The 26,978-nt window shown below is 40.6% G+C and overlaps 1 protein-coding gene across 1 annotated transcript; it reads left to right on the top strand.

Moving 5' to 3' along the window:
- Positions 1–1,246: 1,246 nt before the first annotated feature.
- LOC114314530 (putative mannitol dehydrogenase) lies at positions 1,247–16,826 on the top strand. The gene is made up of 6 exons (XM_082896844.1): positions 1,247–1,347; positions 14,421–14,531; positions 14,755–15,109; positions 15,240–15,407; positions 15,620–15,767; positions 16,402–16,826. The coding sequence occupies exons 1-6, from the start codon at positions 1,247–1,249 to the stop codon at positions 16,599–16,601; spliced, it is 1,083 nt and encodes a 360-aa protein (XP_082752970.1). The 3' UTR covers positions 16,602–16,826.
- The last annotated feature ends 10,152 nt before the right edge of the window (positions 16,827–26,978 follow it).

The following is a 26,978-nucleotide window of genomic DNA, read 5'->3' as shown; positions in this document are numbered from 1 at the left end:
TTATACTTTTGTATGTTCAATCTATTGAATTCATAAAGGTCATTGTTTTTTGAGTTTATTTCCTCCTATTTATCTCTCTTCTTGATTTTACAAACTCCTTGGAGATTTTAAGTCCTCTTTAGGGAGAGAAAACAAGAATCAGGTCTTTTATCCCTTTGAGCGTCACACAACCTCCAATTTTCAAAAGTCAGATATTTTCCATCTCCATTTTCATACAACTTAGGCACTATTGTCTTGGCACGCCTGCATTTCACCACATCCTTCTGTGTTTTAGTCAAAAGTATATTTTTATATTTTTTGCACAAACAAAAATTTATTCTGAAAAGTGATTAATGGTTGAGATTTGATTTTTATATAATGAGATCCACAATTAAAATAATTCTCAACCACACATTGTGTGTTTTGGATATTTTTCTAAAATCATTTATCGAGAAATAGCATTTTGAGTTTATCTGGATTGTTGTGAACCTTGCAATGAGCCCAAAAACCTATTCAATTTCAGGTTCTAAACATCTAAAAATTCAAAGTGAATATATTGCAACTTGTAAACATAACCCCCTTTGGCATGGCTAAAAAAAAATAATAAAATTGGGTCATTTGAGTTGAAAAAGAAAAGTCAATTATCAAATGCCATGTATTCGATAAGACCAAATCAAAAGGGCTCATTACTTGGAGAATAGGTAGCACCGCCTTAATGACTAACTCACCAAAGATTGAGAAGCAAGAAAAGAAAACTGTCCCATTAAAATATATATTGTATACTTTCATATTATAATATCGGGAGATGATATGATATATATTCCTTCAAAGTTTTAAAAAGTGTGTATTATATATATTTTTATGGTATATATTATGTATTTTATGATAAATATTACGTAATTATTTGTTAGAGTTATGACAATTTACAATTCAAAAATAAATTATGTATTTTATGATAATGTTATGCATTTTAATAATACTATTACACATTTTTTTAATTTAAATGATTTTTAATAAAAAAAAATATGTAACACTATCACAGAAATGTTTATCACAAAATATATAACTTCACTTTTAAATCACAAATTATAATAAATATATTAGTAAAAAACACATAATATTTATCATTAAAATACATAATAAGAATACATATGACATTGTCCTAATAATCCATTTGTCTCTATTTCAATCTACAAAAAATAGATCAAGTGCAATCTCTCTCTCAATGGTTAAAAAATCTAAATTTCTCTCTCTCTTACTCATAAAGATGATGATAGGATCACATGAACAAGGGCAAATTCAGAAAGCAGTTGGATGGGCTGCCCAATATTCATCGGGGATACTTTCTCCTTTCCATTTTACTAGAATGTCCTAAATGTGCTTAATATTTGAATGTTTGGCCTAGATTTAAAATACTAATATAATATAAATTACAACTAGGATGAATTTGATTCATGTTTTTTTAAATTTTGGATATTGTTTTTTTATTTTTTTTTATTTTAATCAGCAAATTTTGGATATTGTTGAGTATATTTCATTTTCATAGTCAAAAGTGAGAACCCTAAAATACATTACAGTAGATTCCTATCCATCTGGGTAAAACCAAATGGCTCAAGCTTCTCCCCCGTCCGAAATTGGATTGGAGTGTACTATTGGACATCCATAGCCCATTACGGAATCTACGTCGATGATTAAAATTATTTAATGTGTAGAACTTGTCGAGTATTTCATCCTCTATAAAAATAAAAATAAAAATTATTTTGATCGGACATCGTTAGCTGCTTAAACTATTCAAATTTGTGTCAATGATAAATATAATTTTAAAAATAAATTATTGATACTAATGTAATCGGATCAAGTGACTATTGAAATATAATTAATGTAATTTTTTTTACAACAATGAAGTACTTGACAAGTCATACACATTAACAGTTTGAATCATCAAGATAAACCCAAAATAAGCCCAAAATAAACCGGACTGGACAGTCAAACTTTCAAATAGACATAGGCCCTATTTGGTAGTGTTGTGGGAAAATGCTTATAGCTTATGCTTAAACAGCTTATAGCTTATAACTATGAACATAAGCTGATTTTTGACTTATAAATTAAGCATCTCCTGACCCACTTAAAGAATAAGCTGATTTCTGATTTTCAAAAAATTATAAGTTATAAGCTAAATCAAACACATTAAAATAACTTAAATTAAGCCAAAAGTTGAAATAAACAGCTTTTAAACTGCACCAAATAGGGCCATACACATACACCAATAAATTACAATAAATCTCCTTCAACTATGACTCACCTACACTTCAGCTGCTAATAGTTAAAACTCGACTGCTCAATCCCTTCAAATATCATTCTGTGTCACTTTAAACCTCTCGTTGCAGAAACACATGTGACTGCATTATATGACAAATGAAATTTTACGACAGAAATACCCTTTTTTTAATTTAAATTTTTATTTTTGTAACCGCACATATCTCTCACTACAAATATGTACACATAGCACTTTAATTAAATTTTCTTTACAAGATATTTCAGAAAACTAACGAAAATTGAAATTTAAAATTTAAAAAAAAAAAAAAAAAAAAAAGAAAGAAGGAAAAAAGGGTAAATTCTTTCCAATATCTTGTTTGCTCCAATGACTTCCATAAATAAATCAATATCATTTGTAGAGACCTAAACTGAATAACGTATTATGGCACGGGGTGCGCAGCAGCATCTGTTATACGGCGCAATAGGCTCATTTCGGGACCCATTTTGATAATATGAACCATTCATATTTTAGAATACATCAAGTAGAACATGCCTGCAAAAAATCAAGTTAATCGGATATCGTTTACCAATTCATCTACTCACATTTCTATCTACAAAAATAAATAATAATTATGATTTAAAGTATTAAAATGAATACAAATGTGAGTGGATGAACAGTAAACGATATCCGATTAACTTGATTTTTTGCAGGCATGTTTTACTTGATGTATTCTAAAATGTGAACGGTTCGGATTATCAAAATGAGCCCCAAAATGGGCCCATTTTGCCACATAGCATCCCCAAATTCCGTATAATGAGGGTCTTTTGATTTTAATAAAAATAAAAATAAAAATCTAAAATAGATAAAGCAATTAAAGTAGGGAAAATGTTTTGGACTCCCAAAACTAATCTCAAGTGATGTGTCATAAGTCACATCATTTCTGTAAACCCCACTAAAACATAAAACTATCCAATGAGTGCTTGTCATATCATTATGGGTTGGTTTTGGAATTACAAAATTGATGAGATGTAGCATTATTGTTAAAGTTATACGAGAACAGTAAAACCACTTAAAATGAAGGGAAAAACAGTAAATTGACATTTAGGTCAATTACATTTGGTATTTATATATTTAAAGGGGGTTAACGGTTGACTTTTAAATATTAGGGAAACAAAGTGCGCAAGGGCCATTTGTAATTTGCCCTACAGCAACTTGCAAGTCTATTGATATTTAATATAATTTGACTTGTCTAATTAATAAGATAGACTATGCAGGGACTTAGTTATTGGAACTAGTATTTGAATTCTCTCAATTTCATTATCTTAACGTGAGAGAGAGAGAGAGAGAAGAGTAGTATTTACAATGAATGTGTTAAAATCTGGTAAGTACAAAAGTAAGATCTAAATATATTATATATATATATATACATAATTTCACCAATTAAGAAGTCAAAAACCAAAAATGTTGGTTTTCAAATTGTAATACTTTTAAAACAGAAATTCTATTGACCAAAAATTGTCTTCCTGGTATTATTGTTTTTAAAATGTGGGGTTTAATGTCTTTGATTCAATAGCTTTTTGAAAGACAAGACGGATGGCAAATAGGTGTAGTTTGGGAACAACTCATTTGGATTTTTTTAGCTCTTTGAGTCACAAAAGACAGAATAGGCTATTTGAGCCACAACAGACAAAACATCACATCCAACCCATAATCATTACACTCTTTTCTCACAAAAAAGTCAAAAAATCTAAAAAGTCAAAAAATCCTTCCCAAACCAAGCTTTTGGGCCCAGACTCAAATAGCCAAAAAACCAACCAACTTCCCAAACGGAGGCTTTGGGGTTTTTTTTTTTTTTTTTTTTTCTCTCTCTCTTTTGTAATAATAAAAAAATATATATATTATTTTATTTATCAAAATAAAACATTACAAAGGATGTGAGAATTAAAAACCAAGATGCACACTATCCCCAAAAGAAGAAAAATAAGTATTTTTTTTTTTACCGACAAAAGAAGAAATTTTATTGATAAAAAAAATATACAATATATATGGGATTACATTAATAAAGTAAGGGGTACTTATGTGTAGATCTTAATAAGTGAATTTATTGTCTAATATGACCTATGGGAAAAATTTGTTATCAAAAAACGTCACTAATTGTAAGTTTTAGCAACAATTTATAAAAATCATGACTAAAAAAAGTTACTAATTATCAATTTTTAGCAGTATATATAAAAAATTGTCATAAAAAATTATTTTTAGCGACAATTTTAACAAAGCTTATTTTCAATAGGACTTAATGGGAATTAAGTCCAATTATTAAGACCTATTGATAGTTTACTCATAAATTTTTAAAGGAGGTAAAGGCAAAGAGCAACAAGCATCGTAATGATTCCCCCTAATCCCAACTAGGTTGGCATAAAAAAAAAACTTCTTATTATCTGCTAGCTCCAGCCAAGAAGTTAGTGAGAGACCAACAAAACAAGGAAAAAGAAAACAAGCAAGCAAAACCCCTCCAGGCACCTAGCACAATGACAGCAAGAGCTAACAGTATGCTGCAAAGATTTCACCAACTAATATCTCAGCCCAATCTATGCTCGCCCTCACAGAACCTGATTTCATTCAGGTTGGACACAATGTCTTGCATAGAATAGCTCACCCATTTTAAGTTGGACTTAGCCCACAAAGCTACCCTCACTCTCACCAATTCTTTTAGCTTCACAAAATCAGGTTGGCCTTCATTGAACAAGCAATCATTTCTTTGCTTCCATACAGACCACATAACAGCAAGAGGGGCAATCTTCCAAATGCACGACACTGACTTCTTGAACTTAGCACCAGACCACTATAGAAGAAGGCTCTCAATAGAACCAGGTACAGCCCAAGTCAAACCCCACCAATTGATTACATCAGACCAGATTCTCCAAATCAATGGGAAAAACAATAGAATGTGATTCACAGATTCCTCCTCAGATTTGCAGAATTGGCACAAAGAATTAGTGGAGCTGTTTAATACTCAATCCTCTGCATAAAAACAGAGGTTTTGATTCTCCCTCTCCAAGCTAGCCATCCGAAGAATTGGACTCTTGGAGGGGCTGCATTAAACCACAGACATTTTGAAACTTTGAGCATATTTCCTCTGTTTTAACTCCTCCCTTTTCCAAGCTGAAGCTACACCGAAGAGTCATGTTGAATGGGCCAGCCACTTGCAAGTATTCTCCACACCAATTATAACATTTGGAACATCAACCAGCACATCATACAATCTCTTCACCTCCTCCTCCTCCCATGCTAACTGTAAGATAAATTGATAGAGAAAGAGAAAGAATAAATTGTGTATATATTGATTGATTGATGTATTTGTTATGTTTACAATGATCATATATATAGAAGAGAAGGAGGTAGTAGGTGAAGTGGTAGGGGGTGAAGTGGAGGTGGTAGTGGTAGGTTAGGTGAGGAGTAGGTGAGGAGGTGAGTGTGTGTGGTAGGTGGTAGTGGTAGGTTAATACAATTTACAGTGGTAGGTTAATACAATTTACATTAACAGCCCCCCTCAAACTCAAGGAGGATAGGTACTAGCCAACTTGAGTTTGGAGAGAATAACAAAACAAAAAAAATAAGCTGACAATTAAAAATGGGATAGGAGACACTGTATGGTTGTGTCAGACCATTGTAGAAGACACGGTATGGTCGTGTCGGACCGTTGTGGCAGACAGTTTACGGGGTCATGTCGGACCGATGTAGAAGACAGTTTACGGGGTCATGTCGGACCGTTGTAGCAGGACAGTTTACGGGGTCATGTCGGACCGTTGTAGAAGACAGTTTACGGGGTCATGTCGGACCGATGTAGCAGACACTGTGTGGTCGTGTCAGACCGTTGTAAAAGACAGTTTACGGGGTCATGTCGGACCGTTGTAGAAGACAGTTTACGGGGTCATGTCGGACCGTTGTAGCAGACACTGTGTGGTCGTGTCAGACCGATGTAGAAGACAGTTTATGGGGTCATGTCGGACCGTTGTAGCAGACACTGTGTGGTCGTGTCAGACCGATGTAGAAGACAGTTTATGGGGTCATGTCGGACCGTTGTAGCAGGACAGTTTACGGGGTCATGTCGGACCGTTGTAGAAGCTTGTGGTGGTGCACCAAGGGGGCGACTTAGGGAGTGCGCCATGGGGTAGCTTGGGTGGTTCGCAGGGTGTGTAACCCAAAAGATATACATGGATGTAGATATCGAGCCCTCAAAAGACGTGCCCTCAAAAGGTGTGCCCGCACCCTCAAAAGGCGTGTCATCAAAAGGCGTGCCCGAATGCATCAAAAGGCGTGCCTGTTTGTCGGCGAGAAGAGGCGCGCGATGCGCGTGGCTGCCTCGGCTATTTAACCAAGACAGAGCTGAGGCAGAGGCGAAGACAAACAATTGGCGAAAATCCTCTGAAAAACTCTTCGTTTTGCTGAGAAGGTTTTGCTGAGAAGATACTCTGTAACACTCTCTATAACACTCTGTTGCCCAGAAAAAATGGCTTCGTCTTCCCGCGGGCTGCTTACCCTCTTTCCCGACCTCAACGAGTCCACAGGAGAGAGAACTGGGGCGGTGTCCCGTGAACCTCAACCAAACACCACTGGGTTTGCTCCGTTGAACTTCCCGATGCAGTCAGTGGAGCAAAAAATGGCAGTGCAAACGGATGTGGAGGCTAATCAGTATACTTTGAAGGCATGTGTGGAGTCCATGACGGCGGTCACAAACCTGTCGCACCGGCTGCAGAGTAGGACAAATGAGGTGCAGCAGTTAAACTCCCAGCTGGCTCTGCTCCAACGCATGTATAAGGATGCGCGAGCAGAGATAAGTGTGCTAAAGACGGAAAACAAGGAGCTGAAGCGGAAGGCCACCGTGATGTTCCGATTTGGAGGGCCGCCATATGCTGCAGTGGAGGAGCAGGGAGGAGGTTAAATTGTATTAACCTACCACTGTAAATTGTATTAACCTACCACTACCACCTACCACACACACTCACCTCCTCACCTACTCCTCACCTAACCTACCACTACCACCTCCACTTCACCCCCTACCACTTCACCTACTACTTTGATCTTGGTATGGAGAGAAGTTGCCTCGGGTGGCGGCTAACGGAAAGCTATATGTATTGATAGAGATGGCAGCGGAATAGGTTGAGGTCCGGCGGGCGGTCAAGGCGAGGTTGCCGCCCGCCGGTAAAGCGAAAAATACTAAGTTCTTAACTTAGCTTTGATACCATGTAAGATAAATTGATAGAGAAAGAGAAAGAATAAATTGTGTATATATTGATTGATTGATGTATTTGTTATGTTTACAATGATCATATATATAGAAGAGAAGGAGGTAGTAGGTGAAGTGGTAGGGGGTGAAGTGGAGGTGGTAGTGGTAGGTTAGGTGAGGAGTAGGTGAGGAGGTGAGTGTGTGTGGTAGGTGGTAGTGGTAGGTTAATACAATTTACAGTGGTAGGTTAATACAATTTACATTAACACTAACGAAGCTCTTCTGAAAGTCAGTTTCCAATCCCTTGATGCTCCTTTCCTGTGATAGAAATGACATAACAACCCCTCCTTTTCGTCAGATAAGCTGAACAGCCTGGGAAATTCCTCCCTCAGGCACAAATTGTTATGCCATTTGTCAAACCATAATGTTGTGTTTGGTTGGGGGATTTGGGAAAAGATTTGGAAAAAGAAAGAGAAAAGGTGTGTGAAACTATGTGAAATATAGGCATGATTTATTCACATTTCACCTACCTTTTCCATTTCTCTTTCCAAATCCCTCCCCAAATCCCCCAACCAAACACAACATAAATGAATTCTAATCCCATCACCTACTACAATTTAAAACTTAGCGACATAGAAATCAGCCAAAGCTGAGTTTGATGCTCCAACCAGTGATATATCCTGCCAAACTTTTGAAACCATACCTGATTTAGATGACAAAGGAGCCCATCCCCCTCCTAATTTTCCGTATTTGTTACACACAACTGGTTTCCACAGTGCTCTATCCTCTTTGCCATATCTCCACCACCATTTTAATAGCAAGCATTCATTCACTCTACCTATGTCTCTCACTCCCAGCCCTCCATGACTCTTGTTTAAAGTCACCTCATCCCACTTGACCATATGCACCTTCTTTTTGAGCTCTGAATCTCCCCCACAAAAAACCTGCTCGCATTTTCTAAATTGTCTTTGCAACCCCTACTGGCATTTTAAAGATAGCTAATAAACTAGTAAATTTGATAGGACTGCTTTCTATCAATGTTAATCTTCCTGCAAAAGACATGAACCTCCTCTTCCAAGATGCTAATTTCTTCCTGATTTTATCCACAACTGGCTGCCATGTGCTCTTTCTTCTAGGATTAGTCCTTAGAGGTAGACCCAGATAATTAATTGGCAACTTAGGACTGAGATAATTAAGCTTAGCTACAAACTCATTGATCAACTCATCTTGCACCCCAATCCCACACACAGTGCTTTTGTGGAAGTTTATTTTCAGCCCTGACATTACCTCAAAATACCTTAGGATTCTCTTTAAAGTGACTAATTCATCCCAATCAGCCTCACCGAAAATTATGGTATCATCAACAAATTGTAGGTGAGAGATTCTTAATTCCTTTGGTCCAACTAAGGCTCCTTTTATCATTCCCAACTCCTTCGCTCTTTCTAAAAGTATGTTTAGCCCTTTCGCCACAATGTTGAACAAGAAAGGTGATAGTGTATCACCTTGCCTTAAACCCTTCTCAGGTGAAAACTCTGTTGTGGGAGAACCATTGACCAAAAAAGACACCCTAGCTGATGAAACACATGCCCTCATCCAGCTCACCCACTTATCTCCAAAGCCAAATTTTCCCATCAATTGACATCAAAACTCCCAATTAATTGAGTCATATGCCTTTTCAAAAGCCAATTTGAGAATTAATCCTTTCTTCTTTGCTCTTTTCTACCAATCAACTACTTCATTTGCAATCAGAACCCCATCAAGGATGTGTCTCCCCCCCCCCCCCAAAAAAAGCAATTTGCATTTCACTGATGATGCAAGGCCGCACCAACTTCAATCTTCTGAGTTGACGAGGCTTATTGGCCTATAATCTGATAGTCTATTAGGGTTCTCTTTCTTAGGAATTAAAGTGACGAAAGAACAATTTGAGCCCTTGACCAACTTACCATTGACATGAAACTCTTTCATGAATTGCGCTATCTTCTCCTTCATAATTTTCCAACATTTCTGGATACAGGACATATTGAACCCATCTGGCCTTGGGCTTTATTCCCATCGCAGTCCTTCACAGCTGCCCAAATTTCATCTTCCGAAAAATCTGCTTCCAGCACTTCCTTTGACATAGTAGCACTGATAGTGGCAAACTGACCTGAGATTTTAGGCCTAAATCTCCACTCGTCTGTGAATAGTCTCTTGAAATGATTATACACTGCTTACTTAATCTTACTTGGATCAACATGGATAACATCATCTTCTTCCACTTAGTCTGGTAGATTTTTGCTATGTCTTCTGCTTGCCATGAGATGAAATAGCCTTGTATTTTTATCTCCATTTTGAGCCAGTCCATTCTATAGTTTTGATGCCATAACCAATCCTTCCTTCTACTCAGATTCCATACAAGACTTCTTACTTCCCTCTTTCTGTTCATTTCCGGTTCCAATAGAGTTCTAGATTTAGCCAGAATATCAATCTCATAAAGCGCCTCCATAGCTCTTTTCAATTGTGTTTCAATGTTTCCATCATAAGTCTAAACCTAGCCCAACCAAGCTCAACAAACTCCTCCCTGGCCTTCTTCACTTCTTCTTTGAACTTAGGGTGAAGGGTCCATGCATTGATAAACTTGAAAGGCCTTGGACCCAAAAATTGGGCAGTGATCTGATATGCTCCTGGGTAGCCCCCATTGCTTTAGCCTGACTTTGATCAATGTTAAAACTACTCCACTCCACCTACTCCACCTACTCCACCTACTCCACTACACCTACTCTCCACCCACATCTCCTATATAAAGGAGACCAACCATGTATAACAATCATCACATACAATTTATTCTCTCTGCATTTCTCTCTTTATTGAATTTTAACATGGTATCAGAGCAAGGTTAAGAACCTAGTCATTCTGCTTCACCGGCGGGCGGCACCCTTGCTTTGGCCGCCCGTCGGACCTCTACACATACCTTCACTTCGCTGTCACAAATTATTCTTCTTGATCTTGCCAAATGTATCTAAACCTGTGCGACCCTAGCTTCTAGACCCATCTCTACCAAACACTCCGACGCAGAGGATTCCCTCCTCACACTCACAATCTCAGCACCAGAGAGGCTTGATGAATATTCAGAACCCTATATCCTGAATCAACAATTTGCTTCTGCAGTGCAACAACCAACGTGGACAACCGTGTACTCGCTGAAGGTGGATGTTCCAACAAAATGGAAAATTGGTCTGCCCTTGATTGAGAACCTTGTTTTTTGATCGTGGATCATCACTCCCCTGTCTGTGTTGATCCTCAGGAGATCACACATGTTGCTCTCTTCGGATTTACAGTGAGCGCATTCTTTGCATTCCCCTGTAAAGACTGGAAGGACATGATCGCCCGGTGCAAGATCAGTTACTTCCTCTCCAGCACTCTCCACAATCCCTCATGCCTCGTGGCCGAGGATTCGAGGAAACACAGGGTTTTGGCCCTTGGTTTCCCAGAAGTAAACATCAGTGTGGCAGAGAGAGGTATAGAGGATCTTCACACGAACCTCCATCTTCTGCGGTGGCGTAATTCTTCCCAGCACGTGCTTTTGATCTTTCAACGGCTGCGATTTGCACATCTATGGGAACAGAAGATGACTCCCTGAGATCCAGGTGTCGGACAAGGACCTGAAACCCATGGAGGAAGTTCCGGTGATAAGAGCAGCTGAGTTGGCCGGAAACGCGTCCCTGGGTATTGTAATAGACCGGCCCAGGAATCGTCTAATGGTGGTGTTCACCGACGCCTTTGGAAACCGGTACGGTGCACTCGCGGCCTATGATTTGACCACCTGGGACCATTGGGTTAGGGAGAAGGAGACACAGATACACCACCGCAGCCATCACACACCACACCACCGCTGCCATTGCACACCACACCACCGCTGCCATCACCATTCACACACTGATACACAGACCTGGCATCAACCTCTCTCTCTCATAGTGCCTCCTTGGACAGCAACCCCCATGCCTTCTCTCTCTCTCTAACCATACTTTTCCACCACCCAACTTTCTTTTTATTTTATTTTATCACACATACTTGCAAGAGAGACAGCCCCATGTGAAGAGAGAGAGATACCATTCACACGGCAGGCTACTTTTCACACATTCACTTCACCAAAAAACAAAACAAAAATATATATATATATATATACATATATATTCTGATTACTTTTCACACATATATATTTTGATTCCTTTTCATTAGTATATATATTTTGATTACTTTTCCTTTAGTGGTAGGACCCGCCCAAACACAACACTCTCACAATTTTTTTTTTTACTAATTTGAATCTCACCTTTCCTTTTTATTTTTTATTTTTTATTACTTTAACGTTCACATACTTCTCTTCAAATTTATTTTCTTTTATACTTTCTTTTCTCCCACTACCTCTCTGTTTATGTCAGTGAGATACATAGCCTTCTCTCCGGAGAGCATGGGTATGAATAAAACAACAACAAAAAAAAAAAAAACAAACAAACAAAGAAGAAGAAGAACTGCACACCAAACTCATTTTATTCATGTCGGGGCTCACCCCGATCACCATTTTCCACCAAAAAAAAAAAAAAAAAACAACAACAAAAAAAAAAAAACCAAATACACAAACAACCACACCCACAGGCCGGATTTTTCTTTTCCTTCTCTACTCTGCTGCCGGTTTCTTCTTCTTGCTTTTCTCTTGGGTGTCCCGTGACTGCCCAGCCTCCGTGCTTCCTAGACCACCAAGCAAGTTGCCTCCCCCCTGCTCCTCCATTACAGCATATGGCGGACCTCCAAATCGGAACATAACGGTGGCCTTCCGCTTCAGCTCCTTGTTTTCCGCTTTTAGCACACATATCTCTGCTCGCGTATCCTTATACATGCGCTGGAGCAGAGCCAGTTGGGCGTTTAACTGTTGCACCTCATTTGTCCTACTCTAAAGCCGGTGCGACAAGTTTGTGACCGCAGTCATGGTCTCCACACATGACTTCAATGTATACTGATTGGCTTCAACATCCGATTGCACTGCCATTATTTGCTCCATAGACCGCATAGGAAAGTTCAACGGAGCAAAACCAGAGGCGCTTGGTTGAGGTTCAAGGGTAACCGCACCAGTTATCTCTCTTGTGGACTCGTTGAGGTCTGGAAAGAGCGTGAGCAGACCACGGGAAGAAGAGGCTATGTTTTGGGTTGCTGAGTGTACTGTCAGAAAGGGTTGGTTACAGAGTGTTTCAGAATGGTAATGTTCAGAGGTTTCAGACTGGTTTGATTTCCACAGCCTCCGCATTGGTTTATATAGAACATGATGACGCGGACGACACGACGCTCTGTCGATCACGTGCCTCGCCGCGTGTCCGGCACAACTTTTGATGGCTCGCCGCTCGATGATTTCTGTCGGGCACCGCTTTTGATGAAGTGGGCGCGCCTTTTGAGGGCGCGACTTTTGCGGGCTCGATATATATCTACATGTATATCTTTTCGGCAGCCTATATACACACTCATACAGTATCTTCTACATCGGTCCGGCATGACCCCATAAACTGTCCCGACATTGATTCCGGTTAGTTTTTATAACGGTCCGGCATGACCCCATAAACTGTCCCGACATTAATTCCGGTTAGCTTTTACAACGGTCTGACATGACCTCGTAAACTGTCCAGATATTATCTGCTACAACGGTCTGACACAACCATACAGTGTCCTCTACAACGATCTGACATGCCCGCACAGTGTCTTCACCAACGGTCCAACAGGACCATACAGTGTCTCCTATTCTCTTTTATTTTATCTATTAGTCTATTTTCTTATTTTGTTACTCTTTCCAAACTCAAGTTGATTTGTGTCTATCCTCCTTGAGTTTGAGGGGGACTGTTAAAACTACTCCACTCCACCTACTCCACCTACTCCACTACACCTACTCTCCACCCACATCTCCTATATAAAGGAGACCAACCATGTATAACAATCATCACATACAATTTATTCTCTCTGTATTTCTCTCTTTATTGAATTTTAACAATCAATGAGACAAAGAGATATGTGAAAGAGCGGGATGCTCAAAAACAGAGAGACGGATGAAAGATTTTAATGATCTAATTGACAATTTGGGTTTTTAATGATCTACCAATGATGGATAGGAGCTTTACATGGTGTAACTCTCAGGATGGGGATAGATGGAGTAGAAAAACAAGTTGGCAAGAAACCAACTAAAAAACACTTTTAAAACATAATATAACATAAATATATCCATCTAGAGCAACTTGAGAACCAAATAAATGCTAAACACCAAACACCAGATTGAGATAGATACCCAGAGCAGAGCAAGACAATATAAGACATGACAAGTAGCTGCCTAGATCACCTCTGAAGCAATAAATCCAAACAAACAGCCCTAGTTTAGAAGAGAAATGCAACATGACTAAATCCGTGTAATGAAAATGCACCTCAACTAAACTAAGTAAAATCCAGCCTAAGTCCATGCCAAACAGACCCCTGCATGTACAATTCATGCTGGTGGCAGAAAATTCCGATTGGATTGGTTAACACATCTCATTGGGCCTCGGGTGAGTAGCTCATAAATATTTTGATTCATCATTTGTGAAAACAAGTTTGATAGAAATCAAACCAACTAAATCAATTGTGAACTGACTGTATCAGTTGTAAAACTAGGTCATAAATCAATTATGAATCGATATGTATCGATAGGTGCATCACATATCAGTCAATATTCAAAACCTTGCTATAAGCTTGCTAAAAAAAAAAAAAAAAATTCTACCTAACTTTATGTCTTAGACTTCCATTTAAAGAATACAACAAATTAGACATGCTTTTCTAGTATCTGGCTTAATATAGGCCAAAGTAGCTAAAGAATGCTTGATATTGTATAACGTTGTGGGCCCATAATTATAGACAATTATCTCAATAATTCAGATATCTTATATGTATATGTTGTTGTTTTCATTTTAGGGCCAACAGTGACAATGACATTACAATGAAAATCCTCTACTGTGGAATTTGCTATTCTGACTTGAGCATGATCACAAACGAGCATGGAATTTCTTCCTACCCTATGGTTCCTGGGTAAGTAGTATGTTCTCAATTTCCTTAATATACAGTTATTCTATGTTGATTTTGATAATTCTAGGTTTTAAGAATTGGTACATATAATTTATTCAAAAAAGAAATTCAGATTTAACTTTTTTATAACTAGGCACTTGGGAAATAAATGTAGCTCCATACTTTTTTTATGAGTGACAACCTATATAGAATTGTAGTTTTAATTTTTTTTATGTAACACATGCGGGCATGAGATGGTGGGTGTAGTGACCCAAGTGGGGTGCAAGGTAAACAAATTCAAGGTAGGAGATAAAGCAGCGGTGGGGGGCACAGTTAGCTCCTGTGGTAAATGCAGTAGTTGTGGGGATGACCTTGAAAATTATTGCGCAAAAGCTGGTCACGCTTTCACCTTTTTTGAAGGGGAGGAAGAAAAAAACTACGGCGGCTTTTCTAATATTTTCATGGTTAATGAGCACTTTGCTGTCCGGTTCCCTGATAGTCTGTCACCGGAGGGTGTTGCTCCATTACTTTGTGGTGGTATTACAGTTTATAGTCCCATGAAGTACTTTGGATTGAGCGAGGCAGGGAAGCACTTTGCTGTCCGGTTCCCTGATAGTCTGTCACCGGAGGGTGTTGCTCCATTACTTTGTGGTGGTATTACAGTTTATAGTCCCATGAAGTACTTTGGATTGAGCGAGGCAGGGAAGCATTTGGGCGTGGTTGGGCTAGGTGGGCGTGGTTGGGCTAGGTGGACTTGGTCACTTGGCTGTCAAGTTTGCTAAGGCTTTTGGGATGAAGGTGACTGTCATCAGTACATCTCCCAACAAGGGAGAGGAAGCCATTGACCGATTTGGTGCCGACTCTTTTCTAATTAGTACCGATGCAATGCAAATGCAGGTGAGCCGTTGTGTTGTGGGATCATATATAGAATAAATCTAGTAGCACATAATCCATTCACAGAACACACGTAAACTCTAACCTTTTTGTCTTTGCCATGTACATTTTGTGAATGGATTATGTGCAAATAGTGCAGTTGGAAATATTATACATATGTATATATTTGTAACCACACTACAATTGTTGTTTACTTTTTTGGTGTTGTGTTGTAGGCTACCATGGGGACAATGGATGGCATTCTTGATACTGTCTCTGGACTTCATCCTCTAAGCCCTTTGATTGGTCTTTTGAAATGTAATGGGAAGATAATAGTTTTAGGTGGCACAGATTTAGAATTGCCAGTTATTCCTTTGCTTGTTAGTAAGTATAAAAGTAAATTTGAATTTGTTCCATTTTTTAAATGGCAATGCTTATTAATATTAACAAATTAAATTTGTGTGCATCTTTATCTAATTCATTTTTCTTTCATTTTCTAACAAAGTGAATAAATCTAACCTACTATACATAATTGATATTAACTCTGTTGTGTTCAGTTTCTCTTAAAGAGCCTAACCTAATATATTCATGTACTTCCTCCAATTATGTTCCAGAAGTATCTCCCCAGTTAGTCATATATAACAATTTGAGACCATTAAAAAAAAAAACCATTAGTTGCAAAAAGATGTATTGTCTATGAACCGATTATAGATCGCTACGTATACACGAAGTGCTTGATACACGAGATTTTCCAGTGTATCTGAATTGAAAGATCAAAGATCTTATACATATCAGTTGATATTTAAAACCATGCAAGTCGTGCTAGTCTGCAATTTTCTTGCAAGGCATTAATTGCTTCATCACTTAGAAAAAATATATGTTTATGCCACTAGTAATATAAAAGTAATTATTTGGAAGAATGGTTGTTGCAACATTTTCTTAGGTGCACGAATCATGATTTTTAAAAAGTAGTTATATATTAGTAAATTAATGAAATCAAGTTGATTTTGAATTGCAGGGAGGAAACTTATAGCAGGAAGCATTTCAGGAGGGTTGAAAGAGACACAAGAAATGATAGATTTTGCTGCAAAGCACAACATTGTTGCAGATGTTGAAGTTATTCCAATAGACTATGTAAACACAGCCATGAAGCGACTTGCCAAAGGGGACATCCGCTATCGATTTGTCATTGACATAGGAAACACCTTGACAGCTTAGCTAGTACTAAGTTTTATTCCACATGTTTCGCAATTTGGCTGGCTTCCTTTTTTTTTTATTTTTTATTTTTTTTAAACTCAGATTTAGTTGGCCTGTAGTTTTGGATTCTTACTATACACATTTTTTTGTTTTGTTTCCTGCAATGATTTGTATTTTCTGGACTGTTTTTAAAAAATAGTGTTTCCTGAAAGGTATATTGTTTTCAATAAAAAAAAAATTCCTATACCACAAACAAATTTTGTGTTTTCTAAGAAAGTAAAACCATAAAATAAAAATAAAAACCGAACCAAACATATGAGAGTGGTAGAACACTTGTTTTGATGTTCCTTTCCCAATTTGAAGAAATTGCCCTCTAATAGTTTTTAATTTTTTTTTTTTTAAAAAAAAAACCTCCAGGGTTTAAATCTTATAAGATGATAAACTTAATGTGTTAATTTAAACTCTAATCTTTTGATTTTTTTTTTAATGTAAATCATTTGTCTATTTTTGTTAGATAAAATTGACAAAAAAAAAAAATAATATTTTAGTTATTAACCTCAATGAAAAAGACTGTGAAAAAGTGGTTCGGAAATACTCTTCGGATCCTGAAGGGCGCTCGTGATTCTCAACTAGTCACCTGAAAAAGAATGAACACTCCGGTCGGGGGTGCCGAAATTAGCACTCCGATGGACAAGTCAATAACCACTCTCTTATTTGCTTATATCCTAAGTTATACTTACTTATTCTCACATACCCCGTGTTAGCTGACACTCTCCTTATTTATAGTCGTCCTTGATGTTGACGGTTGGGCCCACTTTTCTTCCAATAAATAATCCCTCATTCGGCTAACTGTTCGCACTCAGCCAGGTCTACAGCTGACTATTCAGCTGATATGGTTATTCGGCCTTTATCCCTCCGGGATGGAGCCTTGTAATTCACAACTGGTTTCTCTCTTCAATATATTCGACCTCCGTGCGTAATAAAATATATTCGGCCTCCGTGCGTAATAGAATTTATTCGGCCTCCACAATTGCCCCCCAAACTTCCTATTAACGTTAGTTAGTCGACATGTTTGGTCCTTGGACCTAGACAGTCAGAAAATACGATGGTATCCCTTACTCTAATGCAAGCGTCAGGGCGCCTACTACTTTTGAGCATCATTACAGTTTCCCGCCCCATCGTACATTTCATTCATTTAATACGATTTGAAACTGCGTTATCTTTTCGTCTGTATGTTCTTTCTTGAATGCTCAAGATTTCTCGTTGCCCGTCAGTTCAACTTCCTCGCTTCTCGCCTTCTGCAACTTTTTTCCGCTCTTCATTGTCTTCCTCATTTTTTGTAAGTTTCTCTTTCTTCCACCTCGACTCCTTTTTCTTTGTTTGCTTGCTGTGTAAAGTATCTGTTTTTCATGTTGTGATGGCTAAACATCTGAGAGCCCTTCTTTCTGCAGAGTGAGTCTCTGGTTTCCGTCGCCACTTTTCTATCCTTGACGACGTTCATCTGTCACTTTTGGCAGAGAACATGATTGACACAGAGGACTGATGAGAGTACAATCGTCTTTTCTCTCCTGTCAATTGCGGAGGGTGGAATCCGTTTCCCCCTTCATTCGCTTTTAAGAGCTGTCCTTCGTTATTGGGGTTTAATCCCTTCTCAACCAAACGTAAACTTTTTCCGAATAATAATGGGTATTATAGAACTAAATCGGCGCCTTAGGCTTAACCTTGGAGTCCCTGCCATTCGGCATTGTTATGCCTTGGCCAAATCCTCTGGACAGTAGGGGCGCTACTTTCTCAGGGCCAAGGACACCGACCATCACTTGGTCATTATGCTTGCCAGCTCTGGCAAGCGAGTTGACGATGTTATGGTTGTGGTTCGTGGAAACTGGGAATTCGGTGAGGGCGAAGATCGCCAAGATCCAGTGCCCAGGCAAAGGGGCGAACCAGGTGGCCGTTTAACCCCCTATGAATTTTTACTAAATATTTTCTATTCAAATTCCATGTATTTACCATTTTAATTGTGCAGGAAACAACTCGAAGAAAGTTCTAGTTTCAGCCGACGACGCCGTACTTGCATAGATCAAAACGGTACTCTAGTTCGTTGGCCGTCCGAATCTCCAGAAACAAGGGAGGGTGGCCCACATTCTTCTGCGATACGGGCCGACCTATACCACTTTTTCGGTGGCAGAACATATCCCGATTCCAAGGGGCGAACAGCACTTTATGGCGCTTATTTTTCCGAGTTTCAAGAATCTTAGGCAGATCGGTTTTGAGGAATCAGATTCAAAGCCAGTAGCCGAACAAGTTGCCGAAGGAGTCAAAAAGGAGCCGAATCATCCATCTTTGGATGGATCTGACGTACTAAAGGAGGTTGACGAGGCATTAAATTTTGCTTTTGAGGAAGTCGGCCTCAATCCTCCATCCACTTCCGACCAAGCGAACGTGTCCTTCGAGGATATTTTTACCAACTTAGGGACCTACCCGGCTCGTAGTCTGACAACATGGCTGGTGAGTCGCTCACTCAATTGGCCAGACGGAAAAACGCTGAGAGGATGGCTGCGCGTAGGAGAGTTGAAGCAGAGTGAAACCAACCTCCACCCTCTCCACCTGACGCTAGGGAAGAAACTCCTCCACCTGCTCCTGTTGAGGAGGTTAAGATCGAAGTGGCCGAAACGGAACCTGTTGCACGAGGCCGATTATTCAGAAGAACCAATTGATAAACGGCCACACATGGATGAATCTGACTTGGTTGTGCCGTTTACAGTACAACCAAGGATAAGGAACAAGCCGGTTGCGTCTGATGCATCGACTATAAGAGACCTAGCTGTGGCCTTAAGCTTGGCGTCTTCCATTTCTCTACCGATTGACAGAGCAGCTTTTAGGGCTGAGGCCCATTTGCTGGCCATCGCTTTAGCCGCTCAATCGGTGATATTGGTACGTGCCCCTTTATAATTTTGCGAGGTTAACCCAAAGGAAAGTTTTTATATTAACTTATTGATCTCTTGTTTTGCAGGCGGCGGGGAGAATAGCTGAAATTGGCCGTCGCCAGTACGACGCTATCGAACAGATCGACTTTCTTACAGCCGAATTAGAGAAGGAAGGGGTTAAGGCAGCAGAGGCTTCTCTCTAAGCCGAGTCTAAGGCCATGAAAGCGGCAGCTGAGAGAGCTAGGGCCAATGCCGAAGAAAATAGGGCCAAAACTGTCGACGAACTAAGAGTGGCCGTCGAAAGAATGGCGAATACCAACGAAGAAGCGCTCAAGTCTACCAATGAGACAATTGCCAAGCTGGAGGCCGACTTGGAAGAGTCAAAGCGGGCGATGGCAAATGCCAAGTCTGAGATTTTCGAGCCATTCCGGAAAGGCAAAGATGCTGCCTTGGCGGACTATGTAGAGGAAGTGCCGAAATATAAAAATAGGGGGTTTAAACATAGCTGGCTCAAAGCCTTGGCTGCCACTAACGTGGTATCGGATCAACCGATTCCGTACAAGCAGGTAAACATTGAGCCGCTGGTGTCTGGCCCTAAAGACTGACCTATAGTCAAGTATTTTTTCATTCTGTTTTTGGTATTGTGTGTACGTAGGTTTTGTTAGAGTTATCAGGTTTTTTAAGAAGTTGATGTAGGGTAGTTTTCATTTGTAAGATGACTTTTGTTTGTGCTCAGTTTATGAATGAAAATTAGTTTTTCCTTTCTGCCTGATGAATGTGCTTGTGAACGGCTAAGTAAGATATAAAATCATGAAATGAATAAAACGAACTGCAGAGTCAATCCAACTCACGAATAACTCTATAGCACTGCAACTTAGCCGAATATATTAGTGAATATGCACTTGCCCCAGCAGGTTGATAAGGACCAACAAAAGACGACAGTTCAGGGATGTGCTGGGGCACAATGTATATAAATGAATAAGACCGAATGGATAAGATGCATCTGCCCTTGCCCCAACAAGTCGATGAACAAGACCGCCGAATTAATGAATAAGACCTAAAAACGGCAGGTTAAAACTCTGCTGGGGCACCATGGATATTTGGCTAGCTCTGATATTTAAGCCGAATAGAATGATGAATTTGCCCTTGCCCCAGCAAGTTTGAACAAGATCGCCTAAAAATGACAGTTTAAAACTCTGCTAGGGCACCATGGATATTCGGCTAGGAGCTCTGATATTTAAGCCGAATATATTGATGAATCTGTCATTGCCCCAACAAGTTTGAACATGACCGCCTAAAAGCGACAATTTAAAACTCTGCTGGGGCACCATGGATATTCGATTAGGAGCTCTGATATTTAAGCCGAATAGATTGATGAATCTTCCCTTACCCTAACAAGTTTGAACAAGACCGCCTAAAAATGACAGTTTAAAACTCTGCTAGGCACCATGGATATTCGGCTAAGAGCTCTGATATTTAAGCCGAATAGATTGATGAATCTGCTCTTTCCCCAGCGGATGTGGATAACGATTATCGGCCATTCATGAATTGGCTGGGGCAGCCTGTCTGTTTGACATAATGACTTACGTAAGGCCGAATATATTAATTAATCTGCCCTGGTCCCAGTGGATTAGTGAACGTTGTCACCGATTATCAGTCATTTATGATTTGGCTGGGGCAGCGTTGAAGGGATCACTTTGGAAGCGGTGCATCTGTTGTTAATAAAAAGGGAGTTGCTTCGTGCGCGTAGGTCCCATTAGTGTGCTAAGAATCAACTCAAACCAGTCTGTCGAAGAAGGTTAGCTAAGTGTAAATGTCAGGTAGATTATTCTTCAACAGCAGAGGAGAGGGTAGGACATCGGCTGAGCTGGACTCAGCGATGAAGCGAGGTTGGGAACCTTCACGAATGAGAACTAGGGCGTCTGGGGAGCGGGAGAGGCGTCACTCTCCACGTCGTCGAAGCAGGGCACCTAGAAGAGAGAAGCGACAGCGGGGGAACTCCCCTCATTCGCGAGGCGAGGCCAGTGGGCCTCTGAGCCCGTTGAGTTTTTCAGTCTTTATTAGGAACAAACCGATGACGGAAGCAGATTTGATCATCTGAGATCCAAGCGTGGTAATCGAATTTGCACGACAGATTTTGTCGCCGGAGGTCCAGTAGTCGATGATTGGTCGACAAGATTTTGAAGTGTTTCGAAAGGGTGTTCACGGAGCGGTGAAAGGACTATACACCGCTTACAAGATCGGCATGCGCCTTCGTGCCACGCTGCGGGAGATCGAACAGAGAGATGAACGCATTCGTAGTTTAGAGGCCCGCGCGGAGAAAGCCGAGCAGGAGTTAAGAACAGCCAAAACCGCCGAAACTCAGTCGGCCGGCCTATCTAACCCGATTATAGACGAAAGGGTGACCCAGCGTCTTATAAGTCACGTGATTGCCGATCGCGACACGGCAAGCATGTTTGCAATAGAAGCTGCAAAGACCCCGGCTTATGAACAAGGCTTCTATGCGGGCCGAAAAGTTGGGATTAAGAAAACGAAGAAAAAGCTCGCCGAAGAGGTCTGCTGATATGAGAATCGTGGATTTAAACACGGGTGGATAAAGGCTCTCCAGGTCACAGAGTCTCTCCGGGGTAGCAGGCGTTGATTCGGCATCACCATCATACCAGAGTCATCATTTTCCTTTTGCGGCCTTCGAAGTCAAGAAGAGCAATGACGAGGGGGACGCCGAATAAAATTAAACACATTGTACCGCTCTGACGTAAATTGGGAGCGAATTATGTATTATCGATTAATTCAATAAAACATATTATCTTTACATGTTTGCATGTTGTTTCAGCTTATGTTGCATGTCGTTTCAGTTTATGTTTAAACATGGTAAGAATCATCTTCCATCCTTCAATTGAGTTGGTGCTTGTTAATCAGAATATTCATGAAAAGCGTGCTGAAGTCGGACGCTTACTCGATCCTGCACAGATGGGGCTCCGGATTCGGAGGCTCAAACTTAGCCAAACGTGAATTCCATGAAGGACGCTCCAAATCTGGAGGCTTATTCGGCCCAAACGTGTCATGCACGGATGGGGCTCCGAATTCGGAGGCTTTTAGCTTGGCCAATCGTGATATTCACGAAGGGCGCTCCGAATCCAGAGTCTTATTCAGCCCAAACGTGTCATGCACGGATGGGGCTCCGAATTCGAAGGCTTTTAACTTGGCCAATCGTGATATCCACGAAGAGCGCTCCGAATCTGGAGTCTTATTTGGCCCAAACGTGTCATGCATGGATGGAGCTCCAAATTTGAAGGCTTTTAGCTTGGCCAATCGTGATATCCACGAAGGGCACTTCGAAACTGGAGTCTTATTCGGCCCAAATGTTTCATGCACGGATGGGGCTCCGAATTCGGAGGCTTTTAACTTGGTCAATCGTGATATCAACGAAGGGTGCTCCGAATCTGGAGTTTTATTCGGTCCAAACGTGTCATGCACGGATGGGGCTCCGAATTCAGAGGCTTTTAGCTTGGCCAATCATGATATCCACGAAGGGCGCTCTGAATCTAGAGTCTTATTTGGCCCAAATGTTTCATGCATGGAAAGGGCTCCAAATTCAGAGGCTTTTAAATTGGTCAATCATGATATCCACGAAGGGCGCTCCGAATCTGGAGTTATGTTCGGCCCAAACGTGTCATGCACGGATGGGACTCCGAATTCGAAGGCTTTTAACTTGGCCAATTGTGATATCCACGAGGGGTGTTCCGAATCCGGAGTCTTATTCGGCCCAAACGTGTCATGCACGGATGGGGCTCCGAATTCAGAGGCTTTTAACTTGGCCAATCGTGATATCCACGAAGGGCGCTCCGAATCTGGAGTCTTATTCGGCCCAAACGTGTCATGCACGGATAGGGCTCCGAATCCGGAGGCTTTTAACTTAGCAAATTCAATTTCTTGGTAAGGGAATAAGAAACTTTGCATTGTAAAAGTGAAATTTGTACACGATGAACATTCAAAACAAGTATCATGCCCCACAAGTCGGGTTAATGATAGAGTTTATGCAAGTGCGTCGAGTTCCAAAGACGTGGCAGACTTCTCCCAGACATGTCTTTGAGCCGATATGCCCCTGTGCCGACGATTGACTCAATCTGATAAGGGCCGTTCTAGTTGGGACCTAATTTTCGATCAGCCGGATTCTTGGCAACTGGAAGTACTTTCTTCATGACCAATTCTCCTAGTGCATAGCGACGTAGCTAAACTCGCTGATTATACGACTTAGCAAGTTGCTACTGGTACTATGTCACGGATGCTAGGGCACGATCTCTTCGTTCTTCAATCAGAGTCAAATCCAGAGCCAGCATCATGTCATTTCGGCCCATATCAAAAACTTTTGATTTCAAGGTTGGGAGGCCGATCTCCAGGGGGATGATTGCCTGGGTTCCGAAGCATAAAGCGAATGGCGTTTCCCTAGTGGATCGCCTCGGAGTAGTGCGATGAGACCACAACACACTCGGCAGTTCTTCGACCCATCTGCCTTTCGCTTTCTCCAACCTCTTTTTGATGCCGTCCAAAATGGTTTTGTTAGAGGCTTCAGCTTGACCATTGCTCTATGGATAGGCCGGGGTGGAGAAGTACCGAATACCATACTTGCTGTACAATTCTCGGTAGACGCCGTAATCAAACTGGGTGCCGTTGTCGGAAATAAGTGCTCTTGGAATGCTGAATCGTGTTATGATATTTCTCCATACAAAACGCTTCACATCTGTATCTCAAATGTGTGTTAGTGTCTCCGCTTCGACCCATTTTGCAAAGTAATCTGTCGCGACAATAAAAAAATCGCTTGCTGCCCGGGGCGCGAGGTAATGGTCCGACGATGTCAAGTCCCTATTGGGCGAATGACCAAGGACTAGTTATAAAGCTTAACTCTTCAGCAGGCAAATGGGTTAAAGGGGAAAACTTCTGGCACTGTTCATATTTCTTGACGTAACACTCGGCATCTGCTCTCATTATCGGCTGTAGACACCCTATTTTTGATGTTCTCAAGACTTGGACGTCACCGTTTGAACACTCGGTGATCATCCTTGTTTGTGTTCGTCTTGAGTTCCCGGAGGTCTCGACTACGCGCCTTGCCTCAAGATCTCTCGACTCGACTATTTTGTGTTTGGGTTTGCACCAAACACTTGTGTTTTTGCTTTGGAGGGCATGGAATGGCTTGTTGGTCATCCCCACACTCCACCGGCCATGGCTTGAGGCCACCGGCTGTGTTTTGTTGCCATCGGCCAAATGTTTGGCCGACCGGCACTCTGGATGGTCGACCGGCCATCTATTTTGGTCAAATTGCATTTTTGGCTGGCCGATCACTGTTCATCTGCTTTTGCAGATATTTTTATGCCAGCTATACTAGCTGGCATACACTCTGCTCCCCTCCATACACGTATATGGAGGGATCTCCCTCTTGACTAGCTTGTTTGGAAAGCTTTACAAGAGGGATTGTCTATAAGAAGGAGGCTCTTCTCCCTCCATTAAGAGACAAAATTTTCAGAAGAGCTTTGAGATTAGGGTTTGAGTTTGTATCTATTTCATCTTTATATCTCTCTCTCTCTTTTTGCCTTGTGTGTGTGTTTAGTCTTACTATTGCACACAAACACCTAGTCCTACACCTTCTCTTGGTTGCTGAGGGACCAGAAGGTTGTTCTTGGTGTTTCTGGGTGGTTTTGAGCTTGAAGAAGCTGCTGGAGCATCATTCTTGAAGAGGGTTAACAAGGGTAAGAACTTACTCTTTTTTCTCCATTTTTGCATAGCTTTTTCACCTATCTTGCAACTGTTTTTAGACTTTGTGTATAACATATAAAAGTCTTTTTTTTGCCTGCTCTAAATAGTTGTTTAAGAGTGTTTCGAGTTTTGGGGTTGTTTGACCCCTCTTAGGCCTTGTTTGGCCCCCATTTTGTGCTATTTTGGTGAGCTCCGGGACCACCTTGTTTAGGCCTCCTCACCACTAAAATCTTGAGGGATTTCAGTGGTGAAAATGGTGGTTTAAGGTCCTAAGAAGGAGAGGGCCACCCCCTCTCCTTGTTGTCTTCAATAATGGTCATTTAAGCCTCATTAGTGAGCACCTTGTTTAAGTGTATGTTGGCCATGCCTTAATTGTTTTTTATGCTTATCTTGCCATGATATAGCATTGTTGTGAGTTGGTTTAGGTACACCATGCTTGCTTAGCATACATGTCTTGTAATGCCATGAATTGCCTTAACATGCCTTGTGCTTTAAGCCTTGTTTCTAGCATGTTTTTGGCTTAGCTTTGTGAAACTTTTATGCTTGTTTTAGCATGCTAAAGGTCTATTTTTGGTCATTTGGGTTGTCCATGCTTTGCTTTGTATAGCTACCATGTAACCTCTCTTGTATGCCTTAAGCATTGACCCCTTTAGCATGCCATCCTTGCATCATTTCAGTGGTTTAGAACCACTTGTCATGTCATTTCAATCCTCATGATATGCTCGTATGCTTGCATTTGATGCCCCTTTCATGCTTTAAAAGGTTGGTGTTTCTTGCTCCATGTTTGTGCCATTGTGTATGCCTCTAGGATTAAATCATTTAGATGCCATCTAAGTGGTTTTTGGGGCTTAGTTTTGCATGATTTAGGACTGTTTTAGTTCATTTTGGTTATCTGCTTCATATGTCATATGGCCATGGTTTAAGTTCTTGGGCTTGGTGGCATGCCTAGCTTGCATTGTAGATTGGTTTGGTACCTTCTCTGACATGACTTCCAGAGCTTATAATGCATGCCATTTGTCCATGTTTGCATCCTCTTAAGTGTGCTTGAGAGTTGTTTTTATATGCCTAAGTGTTGGTTCTTGTGTGCATGCATGTTTACATATTATTTTACCTTCATTCTTGAGCATATTGGCCACTATTTTGGGCTTAGTATAGAGCTGCCCGAATTAGTTTAAGTCCATAGTTCGCATGTTGTTGGATGCTCACCTTGTGTGTTATTGCATACTTGTGTGTTGTCACATGTTTAGGTTGTCTAACATGTTTGCTCCATGTGTCGTGGCATGATTGAATGAAGTCACATGCTTGCTTGCATGCTTGAACATCCCCATTGTATTTGGCATACTTATTGGTTAGCATGATCGTCACATGCCTTGTATGCTTGTTCGCATTGCTCATGTTGCATATTGGCTCATACGTCTAGGTTACGTTGCATTGACATACATGCTTAGCCTTTTGAATTGAGTATGACAGAGGTTGAGCTCCTTGCTTGTTTATGTGCATTTCATTTGAAATCAAAGTGCATAACTTGGTTTCTTGGGCCATCGTGCATCGAAATACGCGATTGGTGGTCCGAGAACCAAGAACCATGTCCCTTTGAGTCATAAACATGATAAGGGATGTGTTGGTGCACACATTTGCTTGGAATGCATTGCCATGCCTTGTTTTGCCCTCTGCTGCTGTCAAAACAGGATTCTGCAGGAAGATTTGGCCGGCCGGCCATCTT

Source organism: Camellia sinensis, chromosome 12 (assembly GCF_055761805.1).
Source record: "Camellia sinensis isolate YWXY chromosome 12, ASM5576180v1, whole genome shotgun sequence".
Classification (NCBI taxonomy): domain Eukaryota; kingdom Viridiplantae; phylum Streptophyta; class Magnoliopsida; order Ericales; family Theaceae; genus Camellia; species Camellia sinensis.
The sequence above is the reverse complement of the archived record's forward strand: the minus strand, read 5'-3'. Positions and strand labels throughout refer to the sequence as shown.